The sequence below is a fragment of the Solanum pennellii genome, chromosome 1 (assembly GCF_001406875.1).
Source record: "Solanum pennellii chromosome 1, SPENNV200".
Lineage (NCBI taxonomy): Eukaryota > Viridiplantae > Streptophyta > Magnoliopsida > Solanales > Solanaceae > Solanum > Solanum pennellii.
Window position 1 is genome coordinate 91108950 of NC_028637.1, and position 21683 is coordinate 91130632.

At 34.1% G+C, this 21683-nt stretch overlaps 2 protein-coding genes and 1 pseudogene across 5 annotated transcripts; 1 reads left to right on the plus strand and 2 right to left on the minus strand.

The window, feature by feature from the left end:
* Positions 1-999: 999 nt before the first annotated feature.
* On the minus strand, positions 1000-1868 carry LOC107031679 (annotated as a pseudogene).
* Positions 1869-2587: 719 nt separating this feature from the next.
* Positions 2588-14129, minus strand: LOC107008169. Of its 4 annotated transcripts, none has more exons than XM_015207093.2 (9): positions 13884-14128; positions 11897-12047; positions 11120-11434; positions 8595-8839; positions 7982-8197; positions 7821-7913; positions 7574-7690; positions 6218-6598; positions 2612-2872 (listed from the first exon to the last, which is right to left on the minus strand). In XM_015207093.2, the coding sequence occupies exons 3-9, from the start codon at positions 11430-11432 to the stop codon at positions 2783-2785; spliced, it is 1455 nt and encodes a 484-aa protein (XP_015062579.1). In that variant the 5' UTR covers positions 11433-11434; positions 11897-12047; positions 13884-14128; the 3' UTR covers positions 2612-2782. The 4 variants fall into 4 exon arrangements, with proteins under 4 accessions (XP_015062580.1, XP_015062579.1, XP_027770710.1 ...); XM_027914909.1 differs by lacking the exon at positions 13884-14128 and adding an exon at positions 13240-13257; XM_015207094.2 differs by lacking the exon at positions 11897-12047 and having other exon boundaries at positions 2588-2872; positions 13884-14127.
* Positions 14130-18386: 4257 nt separating this feature from the next.
* On the plus strand, positions 18387-19989 carry LOC114075566. Its single transcript, XM_027913923.1, has 2 exons — positions 18387-18686; positions 18760-19989. The coding sequence occupies exons 1-2, from the start codon at positions 18387-18389 to the stop codon at positions 19987-19989; spliced, it is 1530 nt and encodes a 509-aa protein (XP_027769724.1).
* The last annotated feature ends 1694 nt before the right edge of the window (positions 19990-21683 follow it).

A 21683-nucleotide genomic window follows, 5' to 3' on the forward strand; every position in this document is an offset into this window, starting at 1 on the left:
AAAAAGAAGCTAAGAATAGACTTTGGACTTAGATTGGATCAAGTTGTGCCATACTTGCCATAGCAAGTTGCTTAATGACTGGACTCTATGTGCGACCTTTTTCAGCAACGTTCATATATGGTCTAAGAATACTGGTGGTTATTTGGTCATGTTTTATTGGAAATTTGAAAAACTAGTTTTTGTTGTCAAAATGAAAAAAATATTTGAAAACTAGAGTTGTTTTTTTACTTTTGATGAGTAATTTGGAGTAAAAAAACTGAGTAAGGTAATTTTCATAGAAATTTTACATAAACCTTATAGTGCTAAGAGCTAATTACAATTTATTTCTGCTCTTTTTCAAATTACAAAAAATTCCTTAATTTTGGTGAAATTCGGATACATCCCAAAACGTTCTAATACATTGCGTCCGAGTTTTTGGTACATCGCTCAACGTACTAATACATTGCGTCCGAGTTTTTGATACATCGCTCAACGTACTGATACATCGCGTCTTAATTTCGGATACATCATTGAACGTCCCGATATATTCATGATATATACAATCGATACATTGTCGAAAGTGATATATACAAGAATAGGAGAGAGTATGAATTTTTGTAATTTTCAAATGGTATAAAATTTTAAAAAATTTGATAAAATAAATTGTGTATTTAGATAAAATAAGTAATGTATTTAGATTATTTTTCCTAAATCTCTAGCGGTTAATTATACCACAAATGTGTTTCCAACTCATCTTTTAATCCGTAAAAAGTTCAACAGAAATTCCATTACATTTAGCTAAATAATTATTTCATAGCTGTAATTACAGCTAGGCTGATAGAAAGTAGTAGTAGTACGTCCGGTCGATAATATCTAAGGGAGTTCCTTTTAACTAATAAGTTAACGCTTCATACTTAATTTTTCACATTAATATTATTGTCCCTTATTTGTATACTGCCTTGTAAATTATGGTTCAGCAGACATCGAAACAAACATGATATTTATTTTATGAGACTGAAATACAAAACACAAATTAAGTACTGAAAACAAATAAAAACAACAAGAGCGTTCGGACACTACGATTATAAACTGATACACAAAATTAAAGGAACAACTCCAAAATAATCAATTCTTCTCCCTTGCAAAGTGAATCCATCATGACCAAGATCATACCGTAAGTGAGAAAAGAGTTTTTATTTTGTATTCCGAAGTTATCGATGAGAGCTACGCCACATATTGCTTATAGTTTGGGCGTTCATATATGCCATTTGAGTTTGAAATGTAAGCCTTGCCTGTTGTCCTTGAGCTTTGATAGTCGCCATCATCAATTTCTGCTCATTAGTCATCTCTTCCTCTTCTTTATCTAAGCTCGAACCATCTTCCTTTTTAACCGTTGCACATTGTAAATGCGTGCCTAATTTACACTCGCGAGTACAATAATAAAGCCAATTGCTATCATTGCAAAGTCCATCACAAACCTTCAATAGGAAATGGCCATTCATATTGTAGTACAAGGGAATGTTGATGATCCTCACGAGTTATATTTTCAGCTACAGATGTTACACATTTAGCATGGAGAGTGAAGTCGCATTTGAGGCATTCGTAGACAAATGATTTTGGTTCTTCACCACAAGCATTGCAACCAAAATACATGCAGTCTCGTTCTGGTAAAGTAGGTACAAAGTGAGAGGGTGATCGCGATGGGAATCGTGTTGTATTTTTCTTGGTAACTCGAAGCATGATTTGTGAAGGGTGAATTCACAATTGGATTTTGTGCATTTGTAATTTGTAGTGCCACAAAGTTTATTCTCACAGCCTGAGCAGATTATCTCATTTGATTCTTGAACTTCAAAGAGTGCTAAAGCATGGGGGTGGCTAAAATGCTTCATTTTCTTTTTTGCTTAATTAGTTACACATTTAGTGATAAAAAAATTGCATTTGTGGAGAATTTTACGGTATAATGAGTTGGCTTGTTTTATTTTTTTTAATTAAAGATAACGAGTTGACTTATGACTTTGTGGTGTTACGGATATGGATGTATTTGATATTATTCAGAAGAAAAATGACTGATCCAAACGTCTAAGATGTACATAGACTTAGGACTTTGGTTTGATCAACTTGTGCCATATTTTGCTATAGCAAGTTGCTTAATTAATTGACCCAAACGTCTAAGATGCATATCTTTTTCATCAATTTTTTTTACACATTATTCTACAGTGTTTACACACATATAAACAACATAACACCCTTTGATGTGTATAGCATTGTAGAAAATGTATTAACACATCTCTAACTATAGAGCCGAAATACTGCAATTTTTTATTACAAATTTTGTTCAAAACCGGTCCTCCTCTTCCTCAAATGACTTTAAATTTTGTAGCAACCTCCTTAGACTACTGCCAAAGAGTCTAAAGACTCTAAATTTCTCACACAAAAAAATGAAATTCAAACTCATTCCATTCCTTCAAACTTGTTTAACAATGGTGGGTTACCTTTCTACTAGGCTTTTTATCACCCAAATCTTACAAAACAGTACTCCAACCACTTTTCGAGATCCAAACACAACAACAAAATGAATTTGTCAACTAACAAGTAACAGGACTCAAAATTTTTAAATTCGACTTTGAAGATATGCACTAAAAAAATTCAACTGAGACATTCTAAATTTTACATATTATACAAAAGTCGGTTATATCAGGTAAGGAAGGCAAACAGACTAAATGATAAATATATTAAACCTGAATATCAGAGTGTAAAAATCTCTTCCCATAAATTGCACATTTGTTCATTAAACCTGGAAGGATTACTTGCGCTTACGCTTAACAACCCAACTGACTTCAGGGCTTTTTTGCTTTTTGCCTTTGCTAACTCGGGCAGTTGAAGAACCTTGACCCTGTTATTAAAGAGAAGAGCAAACAATCACTTTGATAATTACAAATATAAACTTGAACTCTAAAAATTCAGTAAACTGCTAAACCATATAAAAGGCAGCGAGACACCGAAGCGCAATGAACTTGATGCAAATATGGCTAGTTAATTAGTTCCACAGAATTACTGATGAGTTTAACAAAACATATGATAAGGTGAATTTTATTGAATGTTCGCAGTAGATACAAAGAAGAGAGATGGAATTTGAGTTAAGAAACACCTTCATTCAGCTTAGCTTCTAAAATCCTATGTCAACAAGCAACAAAAGAGATCGATGCGCTTCCACTAAAACATCGACATTTGGAAGCCTAGGCATATGTACACTGGCAACATGATCCCAGGTAGCCAGCATTCCAATAAGGTCAATCATGGTTAGATCCTAATTGATAAAAATAAGTAAAACTGAAGAAATCAACGATCTACCCTCCACGAGAAATTGACAATTGTGTTCATTGTTCAACTATGTCTCAATCCTAAACAAGTTAGAGTCAGTTATATGAATACTCATTATTCCATTTAAGCTTCTCTCATGTCATAATGACACCGAACAAAAATAGAAGTGCAAAATAAGTTAAACATTAGAAATAAATGTAATAATAGGAGAAGTCCTCTAACAAGACTAAAGCTTATTTGTTTTCATTAAATTAAGACGTTTAAATCTAAATTTTTAGAGAAAATTTTAACGTGTATGATTAAGATACTGTCTCTAGATCTAAACACTCAATGATTAATACTTTTTATTTTGATGACAAGGAAACCCCCCCGTCGCTACCCTTTAGGTGCGCACAGGGTAAAACCCCCGCTCCTATGCAATAACTCACAAACCACATAGGAGAGGTAACCCACACTAGGTAAGCCCGGTGCGACAAGCTCGACACATAAAGCAAACATCTTAATTCCACTGGCAAGGGGTTTCGAACTTGAGACCTCCAACATGGAAGTCCCAAGCACAAACCACTGGGCCACCCTGAAGGATCTCAATAATTAATACTCAAAATATGAATGAGCATAATTTATTTGTTTGTAAACATAATAAATATACAATTCAAATATAAAAATAATACAATATTAGAATAAATATATAATACAACAAAATTATTGTTTGATAAAAAACATTTATTCTTGCTAGTAACGGTGGAGATGGTTTGTAGTGGCATGTGGTAGTGATGGGTTTTTTTCCAAGTAGTGATGGTTGTGATAGTGGCTAGTAATGGTGGTGGTAATAGTTGTGATGGTGGAGGGGATTGGTGTTCTAGTGGTGGTGGTTGTTGTGATGATGGAACTTGTTGATGTTAGTAGTTAACAATGGCGGTGGCGGTGGCAGTGGTGGCGGCTGAAAATTGAGTGGTGGTGTGTCAGTGGTAGCTGGCACCGATGCTAGTTGTGATTGTGGAGGTGGTTGGTAGTAGGAATTACCTAAAGTGGTGATAAGTTGTTCATAATGGTGGCGGAAGTGGAGGCAACGGTGACGATGATGGTGGTGACTATGGATGTTACAATGATGTAGTTGGTAGATGTGATAGTGACTGACAATAGTAGTCGACATCGATGGTGGTAATGAAATTGGTTGATGTAGTAGTTTGCAGTGTTGGTGATTGTGGCTGATGGCGGTATTGGTGGTAGTCGGTAGTGGTTCTTAGTTGTGATGCTTTATAGTAGGAATTGACCACTGTAGGGATAGTAGTTGATAGCGGTGGCTGAGAAAATGGATATAATTATAATGATGAGGTGGTATGTGTTATAGAGACCGAAAAGTAGTGGTTGTTATTAGTGGTGCTTGCTAGTGGTAGTTGTGATAGCAGAGCTAGTGGGTTGGTGGAAATGGTGTTGGTGGTTGTGATGGCAAAGGTGGCTCTATGATGTTAGTAGTTGGCGGTGGTGGTGTTGGCTTAAGAATGTGTGGGTGTTGCCAATAGTGCTGGTGGTAATTGGTGATGGTGCTAGTTGTGATGGTGGATGTAGTTGGTAATAGAGATTGCTCGCAGTGGTGGTAATTACTGATAGTGGCGACGACGGAAATTACCAGTGGCAGTGATGATGACAGTGGATTAATTTAATGATGGAAGTGGTAGGTATGGTAGTAGCTGACAATAGTTGGTGGCAGCGGTGGTGGTTTCAGTGATGGTTGTGATGGAAGAGGTAGTTGGTGGTTGGCGACATCGTGGTGGTTTTAATGGCAGGGCTGGTAATGGTGGTAGCGGATGGTAGTAGACAAAGTAATGGTGAAAGTTATCCACAAAAAATACATCGTAATGATATAAAAACTTTATTCAAAATCTTGGTGATTGAGACCTATTCAGACCAAATAAGTGCTTAAATCTTAATATAAACAAACGCATTTAAAGGTCTTCACTACATAAAATGCAAACAAATGAGGCTTAAGTTCTATTCCCAGCAAACAGATAACACCTATGTGGATCTTTTTCCTTTACTGTGTCATATCTTTAGCTAAGCTTGCATTGATGTTATCATCAATTTGTTTTCCTTGTTCAATATAGAAAAGAAAATTAGAGAAGAGAAAAGAAACAAACAAAGGGCTAATCAGTCAACATATAAAACAATATACAGTTATAACAAGTGTAGTAGTATTGCATCACCGATCATATAGCAAACTAAATTTAGCAACTACTCACCGTAAGATTAGAAAATTCAACCTAGAACAATACCGGCAACCGGAGATACACCAAGATGAATGGTGTTTCCAAACCAAGAGTTTCAACCCAGAACAATACTGGCAACCTGGGATACACCAAGATTAATGGTGTTTCTAAGCGAAGAGTTCCCATTAGTTATTATATTTCACATAATGGCAACATGGGCAAAGACCAAGAATGGTGTTCCCAAACCATGAGTCATGGATGTGTGTATTCCGTTACTAACCATACCTTACAACCCATAAAAACAATCGGATCTTTTTCATGACAGATGGCAGTCCACAACAAGATATCCAATGTAATCCTACAAGGTCTAGAGAGGGCAGTGTGTACACGGCCTTAGCCCTATCTTTGGTAAGGTAGAGATGCAGTCCATAGATTAACATAAATACAGGTCTCTTATCTGTTTTTTCAAGGCAGCATAGAATGAGTAAGTCGCCAATTGGATGCAGATGCTACCCTTTTGTAATATTGTCTTCACACCATCAGTTCGCTATTTAATAAGTAACAGTTACTTATGTGCACACAGCAATGGCATGAAGAGAAGAATGTGAATTAAGAAAGGCGTCGGAGGTCAATAAATCACAGTGATAACTCAATGTCTCAATCCCACAAAATTAAAGAGATCAAGCAGCACAGCAAAAAAGGAAGAATACCTGTTGCATTCCAACCATTAAATTAGCCACCATCTGATCTTGGATCCTTTTGTCTATTTCTAGTCGCATTTGTCTGCGCTCCTCTTCCATCTGTGCTTGAAACTTTTTGTCCATTTCAGCTCGCATTTGTTCACGTTCCTCTTGCAACTTACGATCCATGTCAGCTTGCATCTCTTGGCGCACACCTTCTATTGCAGAAAACAGGCTAGATCCCAAGTACCCATGTTGCATGCGGCTCTTTTTTAGAGGCGTCTTTCCATAACCTTTTCCACGGACATAGCCTGTTCTCTCGCCAAGTACAGTAGCTAAAATCTCATCTCCAGTCATTGGATTCATGTTTTGTTCATATTGCTGTTGAACCACAAGTTCCTGGATCTGGCCCTGCAGTTGTGCAAAACCATTTATACTAACATATATATAATAATAAATATGAAAAAAGGTTTATTGTTTGGCTAGCTGTGCAGGACAGACTCCTTAGAAAGGAGAGAATGCAAAGACTGAATATACCAGTAGATAATATGTATTGTTGTTTATGTGACAAACAGGCTTAGGAAACAAACAAACACTTGTTCTAAGAGTGTGGATGGATAAAGGATGTGGAACAAGGACTAGAAACATGGATAGGGATTACGCTGATTGCAGGGGAGATGAGACGAGTATTACTAACAATAAAAAGAAAGAGGTGCAATGGGTTCAAGAAGCAGATACTGGCAGCAATATGATGGGCCATGTACTACACTGCTTGGAAAGCTAGGAATTGGAAACAATTTAGAGGAATCTATATACAACAGGCTGAAGTGGTAACACGGATTAAGACAGACATGAAAATTAGATTAGAGTTGTTAAGTGCATCAAAGAGAGCACATAATTGTAGTGATTTCATGTATAGACTGAATTGTTAGCTATTTTTTGCCTTAGCTTGAGGCTTGATTTCCCTGGCATCAGTCTGAAGGTGGTCCAGGAGTTGGGTGCTCTATATTTTGTAGTTATGTTGATGAGTGCTGGTAATAATATTTCACAGTTGTTACCAAAAAGAAATTGAAAAAAGGTCAGGAATGTCCTTAAATTATGCAAAATTGAACAAAAATGTCATCCACTGATAGGTTAGTCCAAGAATGCCTCTAACGTCAATACGTTGATCCAAAAATGTCCTATTGTTACTTTCGGTCAAAATGTCATTTAAAAGATAAGAAACAACTTGTATCTTAGGAAAAGGGTTTTTTTGACACAAAAGTAACAATAAAGGCATTTTTGGACCAAACTATTAAATGAGGACATTTCTGTTCAACCTTGCATAGTTTAAGGACATTTTTGTGATCCTTTTCCAAATAAATATATTTAATTATGAAAAATTACGTGAATTTGTTGTGATTGTTGATCTGACCACAACAGTTCTCCTTTATCATTCTTACGCGTATGTTGGAGCTCCCAGACACGATCTGGTGGTGCCTTTTCTCCGGTAAGAGGATCTCTCTACAATATATATTTCATATGAGAAAAACAAAGGTGAGCATATAAAATGACATAAATAAATAATGGAAGTACATCTGTCTCAAAAAAAAATAACGGAAGTATATGATGGTTGGAATAAATGCATTTCCACCAGTGATTCCTCTACTTCTGCAAAAGACTTTGAACCACATAAATGCTTTGTTGTTTGCTTTTTCCTGTTTATTTTATTTCTCTCGCTTTTAGCCTGCAATAAAGTCAAACAGATTAAGACATTCAAATGATAATTTATCAAACATCCTCTAATCAACTTACCTTGAATGACTGGCTTCCAAAATATTGTATAAGAAATTCCCAATCCTCAGGCACAACATCTTTTGGCGGATGGCACAGTCTCTCCTCATCAGTATTATAACGCAAGTATTCAGCATGCAACCGAGTCTTCCACGTTCTAAAAAGCCTTTTCATAGTGCTGGCGACAAAACCCTGCAACACATTCTCTCCCCTACCACCACCTACTTCAAATTTCTCCTGAAAACATGTATGTAAAGTTATACTCCCCCTGTACCAATTCATGCGACATTATTTCATTTTTTATTAGTCCCAAAAAGTTAGTCTTCCATATTAGTAATAATTTAACATTAAACTTCTCATTCTACCCTTGATGATATGATTTGGAGACATAAAATACTTATGGCTTGCTTTAAACAACAAGTTTCAAAAAAAAAATATTTCATTCTTAAACTTCAGGTCCAGTCAAATACCATCACATAAATTGAAATGGAGGTAGTAATTTATTTATTTCTTGAGAAGGTGAAATGATTTTATTAATAAACTAACACAGAGAAACTTATAATGTTATCCTAATTCCTAGCAACATAAATAATGCAAGACATCTAAATGTCAAATATTGACAATAATGTATTACCTTCACTTTCAGCCACATTTTTTCTCCATCTTTTGCAAAAATTGTAGCCCAATCACCATCTCTAAACGAGATAGTGCTCCTCATGGTCAAGCCACAATAATTGACAATATCTCTAGCCCCAGGACCTACAGCTCTATCAATGTCATCCGGAATATGAACTGTGATTTTGCTACCATATTTGGTTTTCATTTCCACGTTTATGGATCTATATTTCCCCCTGCCTTTCTTAGATTTGCTGCAAGAAACTGTGAAGCGAGATATATAGGACAATTAGAAAACTTAACAGCAAGAGATACGATATAGAATACAAAAGAGAAATGGAAACCAGCCGTAAAATTAAAAATTGAATTTCTTTATGTCTAAGCTAAACTAAATGATACTTATTTTTGCTTGAATCATTTCAGATGCACACTGGTCATAAGCTAATAGGATAATAGGGCTACCAGCTGAAAAGGGAAAACATATTAGCAACACCTTCATAACAGTTCCTGAGCAATCCAACAGAGATATGGCCGGAAAGAAATATAGGAGGATCTGAAGCTATATTTTCAAGATATGGCGGTGCTCATGTAAGGTATAGTGATATATCCAGATATCCTTTAGTTTAACAGTAATGTATCAACAATTTCAACAAAATGACGACTCAAATATATATTTCCTCTTTTCATAACTGTCATGTATAGCTCATCCTGTCGACAGTAAATACCAAGAAGAAACTTGATTATTACAAGAAATTAAGTGTTATGCCAGCACACCACAAGAGTAGATAACAGCATCAAGAAGCACAAATTTCCGGGAAAATATTGCTCACTTCTTTGTCACTATATGAATGCCAAGTTTAAAGATATAGATGGACAACCGGAGAAGGAACTGTTGAAATAGGAATGGTATATACAATCCTACTTGAATAAAGATTGCAATGTAGTGTCTACAAATTACGCTTAGTATAGTAATGTAGACACACAATTCAATAATATTTTTCTCTTATATTAAGAAAGATATCATTGTGCATCAATCCAGCGAAAACAGCCATCACTGTGCAGTTTTCCAGTGACCTAAGCGGCTACCTGAGTGATCAGCTTGGAGATATCTTCACCAAGTCTCTCACCGGTCCTCATATTAGTTACATCAGTAACAAGCTTGGTACATATGACTTGTATGCATAAGCTTGAGGGGGAGTGTTAGAATAAGAATAGGATTAGTAAATAGAATCCCTAAATAAGGATTGTAATGTAGTGTCTAAAAATAGGGCTCCGTATCATACTATAGATACACCAATTCAATAAAAAATTCTCTTCTATTTTTCATAGGAACAAATCTTACCAGATGGCTATTTAGCAATGATTAAGAGACCTTAACTTCTGCAATAATTTCGAGGAGGTCCTTCAGTTGTTTAATTAGCTAGGCTTCTGTTACTACCAAACTGATAACTACATATCAATCTTTGTGTAACTTCCAGTACTACTGCACACAAGCTTTGGTAGCTAGGTCCGCGATATTTCCCAGCAGCATAGTCAATATCTCTGAAAAATAAATATTGGATGTAGTAGTTTGGCACAATCCCAATGTTATCTGGTCAAAGCCTCACCCATCCTACCCAGATTTCATTGCATCTATATATGTGGGTATTGCATTGTCATTATAGATATTCAAATGTTGTCTTATAATGGAGCAAAAGTCAGCCATGTCAATTACAAAGGCTATGCAAGATGATGGAAAATGAAGAAAACTCACACATCAGAAGCTAGATCTGAAGTCATCTGAAGTCTATGGGACACTTACGTAGGCAGAGCACAAGTAAAGAAGGTTAGAGCAGGAGCGGAGCTACGGTGATGTCAAGGTGTCCAGCTGGACACACTTCGTTGGAAAACTACACTATATATGGGTCAAGTCATACTTTATATTGATATATATAGTATTTTGAACACCCTCGGAACCAATGGAGACCCAAAGCGCAGTCGCAAGGTTATGCACGAAACTTACACGGCGGCTCCCAGGTTCGATTCCTTGCAACTTTCATGTGAAGTGAGCAGTAGCTCAGTGCCAATTGGGTGCAGAAGTATGCAAGCAAGATCGAATCCCTATAGAATTAATTCTTTTAAAATATTTACTATCTAAAGTTTGGACACCCTTCATAAATTTCTGGCTACACCACTGAGTTAGAGGGGTAATAATCTTTGTAAATTACTATGTTTAAATGGAGAAGGGTCAGAGCCACTACTCACCGAGTTTTGAACCGTGACCCAGTGGATATCTCAGTTATCAAAAAAAAAAATCAGTATGGTATACATCCATGAAGATTCTCATGACAGAATCATCTTATCAAAACATAACTGTACAACAATATAGTACATAATAGACGCTACGAAATTGACCAAAGGCATTGAACGAGCAACAACAGAATACTAAAATGTCATTGAAAAAACAAAATGAACAATGCAAGTAAAAATTGCATAATAATTTTCCGAAGTACAACTGAGAAGAGGGAAACAGACCACTTATAAGTCAAATGCAAGAAAACTAACCTTCACCACTATTTAAATTCACTGAAGAGGGATGTACACTTCCTTCCATATTCCTTGATAATTGTGACCCCGACAATTGTTTTTGACTTGTTCCAGGGGTCCGAAAGCCTGGAGAAGTACACTGAATTGCTTCGGGAATCCCTATTGTTTGTGCTTGTGGCTGAGATGATTGATCAAGTGTAGGTCTATGTGATGGGTTAATATTTACGGATGACACCACTGCAAAATTATCACGTACTCCTTCAACACTACCACGCCCACGGCCCCTTCCACCTCGCCGACCTCTACCTCTACCTCGTGCAAATCTTGCCATTCCTGCAACATCACATAAACAGTATATAAAGATTCAAAAAATTTACTCCCTCTGTTCACTTTTTACTTGTCCATTATTCAAAAATAGATTTTCACTTTTAGTCGTAACTTTTAACATATCAAGAAAAGACTCTTATATTTTTCCATGTTTTACCCTTAGCATTACTTACTTACTCACCAAATTATTTTTCAAGACCTAATGCTAAACATCAATTAATAAGGGTAGTGTGATAAAATAGTCATGTCAATTGTTTTTTCTTAATGAATGCGTCAAGTCCGAATGTAACAAGTAAAAGCGAACAGAGGGAGCATATAGTATTGAAAGCTTAAAAAGATAAAAATAATTAAAGATGTATTCAAAGGAAGCTTGATGTGCCCTATACTAAGAACCCAATTACCAGAAAGCAGGAACAGTAAGGTAAAAACATTGACAAACAAGTTGAGTCCATCAAAAAATTCACTGACCCAATATATTTCTGGCTATTGAGAACAGATAAGTGTATGCACTTGGGCTAAAGTCCTCCCAGGAGATGAGGAAAACTTTTCACTGATATGTTGCTCAGACTCTTCAAAAATGCATGTCGGATCCTCCAATATTGGTGCATTATCAAAGGACCTAATAAAGGTTCATCAAAATTTTGGAGAGTCTGAGAAAGATATTTCACTCAGGCCCATGTGTCAATTATTTGGCTGACCATTAATAAAATTTCCAATGTCTTTGTAAAGGAGATAGTTGATCGAGACACGTTATTCAAAAGAGTACACAAAATGACATAACATCAATTTCTGAAAATCTTATTTAGAATATGACTTGCTGTTATTAAGTTAATGCCCCTTATTGCAATTATTTACTAGTGCTTTGTTATAATCCTCCTTCATATGACTTATCTTATCACGCACAGTCCAACTACAACAAGACTATTGTTTATCATTTGCAAGTGAACAAAAGCCAGGTTGCTTCGTAGCCAAGGTTGGTTTCTTAGAGCCATTTCTGGGTTTTCTAGTGCTGTCAGGTAATGAACTTCTATGACTCGGATAGAAGATTTACCAAAAGGTGCATAGACTAACTCAATAGCAGTTCAGGAACAATTGCCAGCAAATGTTATCTCCTGGTGATCTGCGGACTAAAATATGCTAAACTTAATAGGAAACTACTACATCAGGGAAAACATAGTATCCTCGTATTTCAAATACCATATTCCATGACAAGTCTAGTAAGTTCATTTCATTTGATTCTGAACAATTTAATTCCTTGAATTAATTAGAAACTTGATCAAAATTGAACATTTTTACCAAAATGCATTACTCTTCATTTTCATTTTATCTGCTTCATAAGCAATGGTGTGGAATAAGTGTAAGTCAAACACCCTTCTGTGCAATACAAAGTGCATGTGAATGTGGGAGATACAGTAAAAGTTACATCCAGACAAAGATAAGATTGGAGAGATCACTAAGGTTTTCAAGCACAACAGCAAGGTTGTAGTAAGTGATGTGAACTTGAAAAAATATGGCTAGTACAAACTAATTAGTCCTTTTGAAAAAATAACTGTTCAAGAGTGGTGCTTTCAGATTCAAGTTCATTACCAGCTTGAATGTGATGCCTTACTCAAAAGTCAAAAAAGCAGAAGGTAGCCAGTTGGATGGGACATTAAACACTTGAGATGAAGACAATTTTCAGAAATCAAAATTATGTTTCAACATTATTCACAAGGCAACAAGTAACTTTTCATTGGGGATAGAAGATCAGTGAGATTATCCATGATATAAATGTTTGAATTGCAGTCATTTGATTATTGACTTGTGCCTACCAATCATAGAGTAGCATTCTCCCCCTTCATATTGTCGGTCAACTCTGTGAACAAACAGTAAACAGAACTCATCCCAATTTGATTTAAGGGGTAGAGTTCACTATACCATCCTTCAATCATTTAGAAAGTCCCAAAACTTCCTTTTTGCTTTTTTTACTTCATCAGTTTAAAATATTTCCGGTGTTAAGCTAAAAGATCACTTTTTTCTTTCAACTAGAAATGTAACAAGGTGTGGGGGTGAGAGAGTTAGCTAAAAGTACAGATATCAAACATACATAATAATTCGTATTAAGTAAATACTCAAACAAGAACATTTTGCTCAAACAATAGTAAGTAGTAATCGCAACTGATACCGCTGCCCCTTCCCTCATGTTTAACGTATAAACAATTCTAAAGCAATATTCTGGAATCGTGACAACGAAAAGGGTGCTTGCAAAAAAAAAAACATGCAAGAATCAGTAGCGATTGAAATTTATTGATCAATGAGGACAAATGAGGGTTAGGGTTTCGGAAGCAACCAGTAATCAATAAATCTTGACACTAAAATCTCAGAACTCAACAGGATTATTTTTGCTCAACAAGCCCAATTCAAAATAAAATTTTACATTTTTCTATGAGACAAAACAAGATGAATGAAAATCTACCTTTTTACACTTCCTCACGCTTAAAGTATGTCCAGAAAATTGGAAGCAACCTTCGAAATCTGATAGTGGATGGTGACGACGACAAGTTTAAGGCAAAATTGGGGCTTTATATCACTCTCCTCTTTCTATAGAATAAAAGGGAAAAGACAAGAAATGGTGGCGACCTAGTCACCATAAACAGGTTATGTGGCGATTCAATGGTTGCCACAACAGTTTTTCACAGCAAAAAAGCTCTTTACGGGTCGAATTTGGTGGGAACTTTCTTTTTTATTAATAATTTATGGGCTATGAATTAGTGTTTGGATTATAAATTAATGATTGGGAAAATTTCATATATGGCAAACTTATTTGATTAAATAACATTATATGGGTATAGTTTACCTAATTACATTTTATGAGTATAGTTTAGTTATTTTAGGTATCTTTAATTTTGTATATAAGGTTTCTTTTGTTTTTTATTTATATAATTTTATTTTAAAAAGTGGTTTGTAACTGAAGCGTTAAATATGCTAACAATAAATATAGATAATGCCATTATTTAAGGTAAACGTCCCTTTTTTAAGGTAAACGTTCAAATTCATTTTTTTTTCAAAAAAAAAAGAATTATACAACAATTGAAACAAAAGATAAACTTGTTTTTGCTGTTTATGAAACAGCAGTTCATCAATTTTTTTTATTTTTTCTTTGTAATCGAATTCAGGCAAGTGTTCATTGGATGAAAATTCATGTTTATTATTGCAATAATTATACAATGTTCTATTGGATTTACAAATTTTGATTTATGTGCGTTCGTTATTGTGGTGTCGTAGTTTTTTTTTTTTGAAAACTAGTTTCAAAATATGATTATTTTAAGCAGAAATTTCGTACTATACAATTATATACTTTCTGTTGATGTAGTATTTGTATATTATAAAGAAGATCAGTGTAAGCGAATACAAGTAATCGTTGGTGATAATTGTATATAGCCATAAAGTAAGTGTTTTGCTTTTGATACAATTATATACTTTTTTTGATGTAGTATTTGTATATTAAAAAGAATATCAGTGTAAAATCAATTCAATAATTTGATTGTATAATATTGTTGTATTAATTGTATATACGATCTCTTTGAATGATTTGAAATATATTTTTTTTAATAATTGTATAGATAATGGCTTCATTGGCTATTTTGGTTATGCATTCTAGTCAATATGTGTACATCAATATAGTAGTTAAACATAGCAATATATACAACTGTCTAAATGACTTTGTATATACTCCAATAATATATAAACTTAATATATACTAACTTCAACAATTTGTAATAACTACTAAAATATACAAATTACAATCATATATGAAATTTTTCCATCTATATAACTAAATTCAATTACTTTGTGTATATATGTATACAAAAAAAAAAATAATGAGCCTTTAATATACAATCCGCTACTACCACTATTAAAACTTAGTATATATGTATACAAAAACAGTCAATTTTGAAAACAGTCATGGACAGATCAATTTTTGTATATGTATATAAACTTAATATATACTAACTTCAATAATTTGTATATAACTAATAAAATATACATTTTATAATCATATATGAAATTTTCCCATCTGTATAACTAAGTCCAATTACTTTTTGTATATATATACAAAAACAAAAATAATAATGAGCCTTAATATACAATCTGCTACTACCACTATTAAGACTTAGTATATTATTCATTATACATAACTTAAAGTATGTATAAAGTAATCAAATCCACAGACACATATACAAATATATAACTAAAACATGTGTGTACTAAACATGCAATATACTATATACAATTACGTGAATACAAAATTTACTTAAACAATAATTTTTTGTATATTGACATCTAAGTAACAAAAAAATTGCATCTAAATTTGTGTTTTAAGCCACTACCTCATAAATATGATGTTCTTCAGACCCGTCAACTTCACATGCATTTTCGTCTGACTCAATGTTTACTGCTTTCCTCTTTCTTCCTCCTTGTACAATTTTAATGCCTCTAGCTTTAGCATTGTTAATAACTTTTTGAACTGCCGTAGGGTCATATTTTTTCTTTGATCTCAATTCTTCCATTGTTTGTTCATGTTGAACTTGTTTTGATTTTACCATAGACCCTACATCAACCCCAAAATCTTGAGTTAAACCCATTGAAAACGATGGTAAATTGTCAACAAAATTGACATGCAATGGAATACCTTTGATAATCCTCATAGATGAAGATGATTCATTCATTCTGTGACTAATTTGAGATCTAATAAGAACAAACAACCGATTATTTCATCAAAAAAAATATGAAAAAACATAAGAAACACAATACATATACAATTGTTGAATAAGGAAAAAAAAAAGGAAAACGACTAAAATTTAGGAGTACCTACGAAAATTGAATTCAACTTCGGGAGGGAGTAATTGAATTTTGGACAATTTGAAATTCAAATCGGATAAAGTATTAATTGTAGGAGAAAAAGGTGGAATATGAATAGGAGAGATAATATTGTTTTCTGTAAAATTATATACAAAATTAAAAAAAAAAAAGTTTTTATACTATTGGTTATATAATAGGTGGTGGACCCCATTAATTATAGCAAAAAAAAAATAAACTATAATTATAGAAAGTAAATAAATTAAACTATACCCCTATTATATAATTACTTAGGAATGTTTGTCATTCCATATAATTTTCCCTTAATGATTTAGCTTGATGATGGTTTAAGATTGAGTAGATAACAGGTCGAATTTGAATAATTTATTGGAAAAATTACATAAATTTTTATATTTTAATAAATAATTACTGATTTTAGCAATACTTTTTAATTATTATCATTTATAACAATATTATGTTAATATGCAATATGAATTAAAAGTGAATTATGTATCCAATATATATGAATTATAATTATTTTTTTAAATATATTATGTTTGTTTGGTAAAAGTTTGACACATTGTATTATAAGTGTATTAAAATGTGTGATAAATGTATTATCCATCATTAAAATTTGTATTATATGTGAATTATAAATTGTTCTTTGTTATATGTATTAAACTTGTATTATAAATGAATTAAAAGTGATCAAGTGGGAAAAAATATTATTGCTATAAATGGTAAATATTTTTTTATTATAGTATATTTATGTAAGTTTCCCTAATTTATTTATGGGATACAGTAGCTATTGTTTGATTTATTTGTGTTTCACAACAAAAGTAGGGTATCATCTGCTCAAATTAGGACTCCAGATAGGGTATTAGGTTGTCTTTTTTGTTTTCGCTCGCCTTTCTCTCTCTCGATCGCTCCCTGTCGCTAGCCTCTTTCGCTTTATACAATAAAATTGTATAAATTGTGTTTCTGTTTGTATAAAGCAAGAGAAAATTGTGTATACACATGCAAATACATATATCTCCGTTCTATACACTTATGATTATACAATACAAATATTTCCCTGCCCAAATCTCTTTTGTCTTTCTCTCTTTTTCGTTTTATACAAATTCAAATTGGATATAATTTATCTCTTTCTCATTTTATACAATTTGATTCAATTATATACAAATTCAAATTACAAACAGATACAATGAATTGAGATGCTAACAACGATTTATACAAATGAGAGGCTAATAACAATTTATACAAATGGTCTGCCAGCGAAATTATACAAATCTGAAGATGAACCAACGAATCATACAATTGCTTCTTTGTATATATGTATAACGAAATAGGCATAGCTTTCAGTTATATATGTATAGCGAATTATACGTATATATGTTTGTTATGCAGCGCAATTATGCAAAATTTGCTATAGCATATAAATTTGAATTTTGTGTTTGCTATTTGTGAAAGTTACCCTTTATTTAATACAGATCGTGAAATTTTTCTAATTTAAATTTCAAAAAGAAATTAATGCAATGGGTTTAAAAATCTTCACACCAGGCAGAGTTACTGATGGACATCCTTCGTCAAAAAATTATATTGTATATATATGTTAAATATTAGGATTATATATTTAAAATTGGACACCTTTGACAAAAGCTATATTTATGACGCAATGATAATAATTGTTCATTTTAATGAATAAGTTTTAGATTCTGTTGGTGATCGCAACACTGAGTTTCACCATGGAAGTGAACTCGATTCAGAGCTCAAAAAGAATGGACGAAAGATGAGGGACAAAGTCTGATTATCTCATCCTTAGGACATTTTTATCCTCTTTCAAGGAATATTCCAGATATATTCCATTATATATGTAAATATTGTTTTTATTTATTTATAATTAGTCAGTTAGAGAGAAACAAATAAGAGAAAGACAGCTGGTAGTATAGTAACAAATTTATTCCTTTTGCTTTGTATAAATGCACATGTACAGATTGAATGAAATCAGAACAAAAAATTTTCTCAATTGCTTTGTTTCTTTTCAATATGGTATCAGAGCAATAAGATCTTCATCACGCCCCTCTTTCTTTTCCTTTTTTTTTCTTGACCTCATCCTCTCATGGCTGGTGATACTGCCACATCTCAAGTTGGAGAGGCTGGAGGTTCAACTCCAGTAGGTTCAACTATTCAGATCAACCAAGGAAATGATGCCTCTAATCCTTTTTATCTTCACCCATCCGATTCACCTGGAATGGTGCTTGTCAACTCAATCTTCGATGGGAAGAGCTACAGTGGCTGGCGCAAGGCAGTCTTCATAGCTCTTTCTGCCAAGAACAAACTCAGCTTCATTGATGGAAGTCTTAGTGAACCTGCTGTTTCTTCACCAACCTATAAGGCATGGAATCGATGCAATGATATGGTGATTTCATGGTTACTCAACTCCCTTTCTAAGTATATAGCAGAAAGTGTCTTATATTTTCAAAATTGCTAAGGACATCTGGAAAGAACTTGAAGATAGGTTTGGGCAGTGCAATGGTGCAAAATTATTTCAGCTCCAAAAAGAGTTAAGTGATTTGGTACAAGGAAACTCAGATGTGGCTGGTTATTATACCAAGGTGAAAAGGATTTGGGATGAGTTGGATAGTCTTGACACTTGTGCTCATTGCACTTGTGGCTGTTCTTGTGGAGGTAAGAATAGGACTCTTAAATCTCATGAAGACGGCAGGCTCATTCAGTTCCTTATGGGACTGAATGATGCATATTCTAGTGTTAGAAGCAATATCTTGATGATATCACCCTTGCCAAGTGTCAATCAAGCTTATTCATTGTTGATCCAAGATGAGAAGCAGAGAGAAATTCACACTTTTCAACATCCAATTGAGTCAGCTTTCATGGCTGCAAGACAACAATATGGGGTTCAAAAATTCAACACATTAGAAAAGAAAGGAAATTTTGAAGGATCAAAGAACAACTTATTCTGCAATTATTGTAAGAAGACAAGGCATACGGCACAGAACTGCTATAGGTTGATCGGCTTCCCAGCAGACTTCAAATTTACCAAAGGAAAGAAACCTCAAGCACAAAGTAATGCAGTATACACAGATACTGATGCAGGAAATTCTTCAATTGCTCTCCCTGAGAAAGAATTCACACGGGAACAATATCAGCACATGTGTAGTATGCATCAAGATTTTCAACACCTCAAGTTACGCACTCAAGGTGAATCAAACTCTGAGGTTCATATATCTGCTAACTGTGCTGGTATAGCTCAAACTCTTTCTACTTCTATGCATTCTTCTAAATCTATCATTTGGATTTTGGATTCAGGAGCATTTGAGCATATGACCCATGATTCCAAGCTTTTATTCAATATTCACCCTCTACTCACTCCTGTTTTTGTTAATCTTCCTAATTCAGAAAGAATTAAAGTCACTCAAGCTGGAAGTGTCAACATTTTACCCAATTTTACTGTTGTAGATGTTCTCTTTGTTCCTAGTTTTAGGTGCAATCTTCTTTCAGTTCACAAAATATGTTCTAGAGCTAATTCATCTCTTCTTTTTACTTCCTTTGGAACTGTTTTGCAGGCCCCTTCAATGAAGAGGCCAATATTACTTGGGGAGGCTAAGCTGGGCATCTATCTTCTTCACACTATCAAGCCTACTACTAGTTGCAATCCTCTAGATGTACCTAGTATTTCTAATTCAGCTTTTTACTCTTTGTAATGAAAGCAGAAACCTATCTAGTTCAGTTTATTTTTCTGCTACTGTTCCTACCGATGTAAGTCTATGGCACAATCGTTTGGGGAATTTGCCTTTAAGTAATATGAAGAATATTTCATTTTCTTATTCTTCTAGTAATTCTATTGATGCTTATGATATCTGTGCCAAGGCCAGACAAGTTAAAATGCCATTTTTCTCAAGTCTTAGATCTACTATTAATGTCTTTGATCTAATTCACATAGATACTTGGGGGCCATATAAAACACCCACTCTTGAAGGTTTTCGATATTTCCTTATCATTGTTGATGATTTTAGTAGGGCTACTTGGACTTATCTCCTTTCCACTAAATCAAATGCTTTTACAGTCCTAAAACAGTTTCTAGCTATGATTGAACGACAATTTGGTAAACAAGTTAAAACCATCAGATCCGACCATGCCATGGAACTTGGGGGAAGTTTTGAAATCTCAGAATTCTTTTCTTCAAAGGGTATCATTCATCAGACAACTTGTGTATACACCCCACAACAAAATGGAATTGTTGAAAGGAAACACAAACATCTACTTGAGACTTCTAGAGCCCTTTTATATCAATCAAAATTGCCCATTCATTTTTGGGGTGATTGTATCCTCACTGCTACTTTTCTAATCAACAGATTCCCATCTCGCATTCTTCAATTCAAAACTCCTTATGAAATCTTATTTGGTAAGCTTCCTTCTTATCATTCTCTAAGGACATTTGGTTGTTTAACCTATGATTGTACTATCTCTCAATTGAGACACAAGTTTGATCCTAGGTCTATACCAAGTGTTTTCTTAGGTTATCCTTTTGGAAAGAAGGGTTACAGGCTTTTGAATCTTCAGACTATGAAGGTTTTTATTTCTCGACATGTTCGATTCCATGAATCTATTTTTCCTTTTTCCTCAACTTCAAGTCATAAGCATCTATTTCCTGTTCCGGATCCTCATTCTCTTTCTTATCCTGATCATGATCCTTTTGATATTTCTCTCCCTGTATCTATTTCTACTTCAGATTTAATTCCTCTCGAATCCTCACATTCATCTTCTCCTCTAAATGCCGACATTTCTTCTTCTTCTACAACTCCTTCACCCCCTCTCCCTATTACTAGGAAGTCTAATAGAGTCAAACAACCTCCTTCTTATCTTGCTGATTACTTATGCAATTTTGTTTTTGTCACATATCAACTTGCTGAATCATGTTTTTCAGTTTCTCTTGACCCTACTATTTTACCTTTCTCTGCTCTATCTTCTACAGATCAATCCCTCCTTAATTCTACTTCATACATTTCTAAGCCTACCTCCTATTCTCAAGCTGTTCTCCATCCTGGTTGGCAAGCTGCTATGGCCAAGGAGTTTGATGCACTTGAGGCCAACAAAACTTGGGAAGTTGTTCTCTTGCCTCCTGGGAAGAAGGCTTTCCCTTGCAAATGGGTTTATAGGGTGAAGTATAAATCAGATGGTTCCTTAGAAAGGTTCAAAGCTCGTTTAGTTATACGGGGAGACACTCAACGTGAGGGCATTGATTTTACTGAGACTTTCTCTCCAGTGGTTAAGATGACTACCATTAGATGCTTACTTGCCATTGCAGTAAAAAAGAATTGGAATATTTCTCAGTTAGATGTTAATAACGCTTTTCTACATGGTGATTTACAAGAAGAGGTTTTTATGAAATTCCCTG